A 3,729-nucleotide genomic window follows, 5' to 3' on the forward strand; every position below is an offset into this window, starting at 1 on the left:
AAACAAGCATTGAAATAAAAATAATCAAAAAAAACTGCAAAAAACTATGTCAGACGTTTGACGACAAAATTATTCTGGAATATTTTAAAAAGGCTACGAAATTTCAAATTTCTGAAACATTCTGAAATTGTAATTTCAAAATACATTCCAAAATTAGCAACGAATTAAATTTCCGGATAAAAAATGTATTTCATGATTTTAGATAATATTTAATCAATTATAAAACACCATGTATTGGACTGATTAAAGCATTCAATTGCGAAGATACGTTATCCTCATTATTACTAATATTATTACTGTTATTATTACTATTATTATTATTATTGCTATTATTACTATTGATGTTATTTAATTGTTGTTGTATTATTCGATTTCGCCAATAAAAAGCGCTCCTGTTAGCTTTTTCCATCCTTCGATTGAGAATAATTTTATATTTGTCATTTTCTTCAATGCGTAAATTCATTTCATCTAATTGTTTTCTCATTCTTATCTGTTGCATTTGACACTAAAATTGCATAAAATTTGCATATGAAATATAGCGATAAAATTTTACAATAAATTGCATAATACTAAAAAAATGGCAATATTGATTCGTTTGGAGAGAATTTTTAACGAAAGGTTCGAACGTATTTTTGTACCAAAATTTTAATGGTACAAAAAAAAAACTTCAAGTTACAGATTTTTTTCGGTTGTTTGGTGTTTTCATTCAGTATCATTGCTCTTCAGTAATGCAATAAAAAAAATTTACTTAATAAAGTTTTCCTTACAACTATATGCCAATTTTAAACGCTCTAAAATTTAAATAATTTAAAAAATTTGGAATTTTTTGAGAAAAATTTTTTAAAAAAAAATTTTTTTTCCAGGATTACTTACATATTTGATACATTTGTAAAGTTTTTTACACTTCTTTCTTCCAATTTTAATTTGACTTTGAATTTTAACAATCATTTCACATTCCATTGAGAATGATCTGAAATAAAAAAAAAAGCAAATAAATAAATAAATTCATAATAAATAGAACATTCTTTAAAAAAAGGAATTATTTGATAAACTTCAATCCATCAGTTTTCTGAAAAAAAAAAGTTAAAAATTGATAAGAAAAATATGTTAAATTCATTTATAAATTAATTCGTAATAAACTTACTGACAATCAAATTCACTGAAAAGCTCATCTTTTGCATCTTCCACCTCATCTGATAAAGAATTGATACGACTTTGTAGTGATTCAATCAGTTCTTTTTCTTCAACAAGTCTAAAAAGATATTTTCGATTTTATTGTCAAAGGAGAAATAAATTTTTTTTTCTGTCACAAAGCATATCCTCAGTTCATTTAATTTTTTGATAAAATTAAACCATTTCCATAGAAAAATGTTAAATTTAAAAGCTTATTTTGTTTTTGTTTTTTGTTTCTTTTTAAGAAAAAATGAAAAGGAAAAAATAAAGAGCACAAATTAAATTAAATTTGAACAAAAAAATTGCGAATAAAAGTAAATTTCAAAATTATTTTTAAGCATTAATAAATTATTTAAAAAAAAAGGACAAACAATAATGATTTGAAAATAAACAGATGTTCTGAGGAAAATTTGAAATTTGGATGTAAATTTTATCAAAACAAGTTACCTAACATAAAATTACTGTATGAAATTAATTTTCCATTCTAATCAAAAATTACGAAAGTTTTACTTAGTATTCCAAAAGTGTAAGTCTTTCTGTAGTTCCTCCTGAATGGTCTGAAGTTGTTGAATATATCTGTTTCTTTTTTGATTCCTTTTATTGCGAAAAAAATTTCGCAAAATAGACCACATGATCATTGAAATATTTTAATTGAATGCACAAGTTTCCAATTAAAATAATCTGAAATTTAAATTAAGAAACATTTTATACAATAATTCAAAATTTGAGAAGAAAAAAAATTTGACTATAGTTTTAAATTTAAAAAGAAAAAAGAAAAGAAAAATCAGCAAACTTTCAATTGCAATACTCTGAAATTTAAATTTAAAAAAAAACATTTTTTTGACAGTGATTTGAAATTTGAAAACAAAAAATTTCACTGTAACTTGAAATTTTGAAAAGAAGAAAGGAAGGAAAAAATTTTGCAGTAATTTGAAATTTGAAGAGAAAAAATCCCACAGTAATTCGAAATTTGAAAGGAAAAAAAATTGCTGTAATTTAAAATTTGAAAAGAAATTCTGTAATGATTTGGAATTCGAAGAGGAAAAAATTTTACAACAATTTGGATATTGAGTGAGAAAAAATTTCACATTTCGCTTTATCAATTAAATTCAAAGAAAAAAAATCAATTTTAGATAGTTGATAAGCATACTCAATCAATCAATTAATCAGTTAATCAATCGATTAGTGATATCGTAGTACCGATTTTTATGGTCTGATATGACAAGAAAACGATGAACAAGATAATATGGATGAGTTGTGAATGCTTAAATATGAGTTCGGATCAAATGACACCTGAACATCCAGGTATCCGATACACATGAAAAAGCCTGGGAAGCTCCCAGGAGCTAATTATGGGAAATCATTATTGATGGAATTTGGAAGAGTAAATAAAAGTGACAAGTGAAAAATCTATCCCAGGATATTTTTCAATACTTTCTTTTGATTTATTACGTTAAGTCATTTTTCTTTTTATTAGTTTTTTTAAATTTAAAATCTGAATTCTTCGTAAATTTTCAAAAAATTTTGTTACATTTTCTCCTAAAAACCGACGTAATGAAATATTTCTATGAACAAGAATTTATAAAAATTTGAAAAAAAAATAAAATAAAAATAATAGTTATCATTGAAATTTTTAATTCCTTATTTCAAATTTATTTCGAAAAATTTGAAAGAGATATAAACTCGAAAATTTATTTTTAACCTTTTTTATTTCAGAGTTTAAAAATTTTTAACTTCATTTTATTCAACTTATCACTTTCCCTATTGTCACTTCCCATTATCACTCATTATCGATTCCTTTCTTTTTTTTGTCAAGATACAATCTTAATTTTTGTATTCCTCTTACTAACATTTCATCATCAGTTTTAGTTCATGAAATGACTCGAAGAAATTCCAGCAGTTGATCACGTAGGAAATACTTTTGTTAACTTACATACACGGACATACACACACACACTCATACACACACACAGAAACACACACGCAACGACACACACAGAGATACACACACATACACACGGACACAGATAGACATAAGGATTTGCACATACATACACACACACACGCATGCACATACACACACACACGCACACACACACACAGACATCTTTTCCTTTCATAGAGGTAGCATTACCGCTTTGCCGCCTTTGTTTTGGTTATTGTCACACGATGACATGCTGGGAAAAATTTCGTGAGAACAAATTCTACTGTTCAGATCTGATTACTGTCATTGTCGGAAAAACCGAAATAATTGTATCATAAAATTATTCATTCAGATAGTTTGCATTTACATTTATTTTTCCTCTCTCATCCTCAAAGTCATGAGTCAGCTATCAAATCTTTAAATGAGCTTTATTTGATATTGAGGTTTGCTGACAACTAATTTTATGAGCATTGATGGGCGTACTGTAGAGATATCTAATCTTATAAACATGTTTATGTTATAAACATATTTATATCCAACATGTTTATCTCTAGATTTCTGTTAATTATTGTATTTTTTTTTCCTTTTCTCCAAACAAAGTATATTGTGATTGAAATCATTTAATACAAGTT

The 3,729-nt window shown here is 25.4% G+C and overlaps 1 protein-coding gene across 1 annotated transcript; it reads right to left on the reverse strand.

The window, feature by feature from the left end:
• Positions 1-217: 217 nt before the first annotated feature.
• On the reverse strand, positions 218-505 carry LOAG_12413 (hypothetical protein; the record flags this gene model as incomplete). Its single annotated transcript, XM_003147926.2, has 1 exon — positions 218-505. A coding segment is annotated over one exon (288 nt), but the record flags the coding sequence as incomplete, so codon positions are not given.
• Positions 506-3,729: the final 3,224 nt, after the last annotated feature.

Source organism: Loa loa (genome assembly GCF_000183805.2).
Source record: "Loa loa unplaced genomic scaffold supercont3.939, whole genome shotgun sequence".
Taxonomy (NCBI): Eukaryota; Metazoa; Nematoda; class Chromadorea; order Rhabditida; family Onchocercidae; genus Loa; species Loa loa.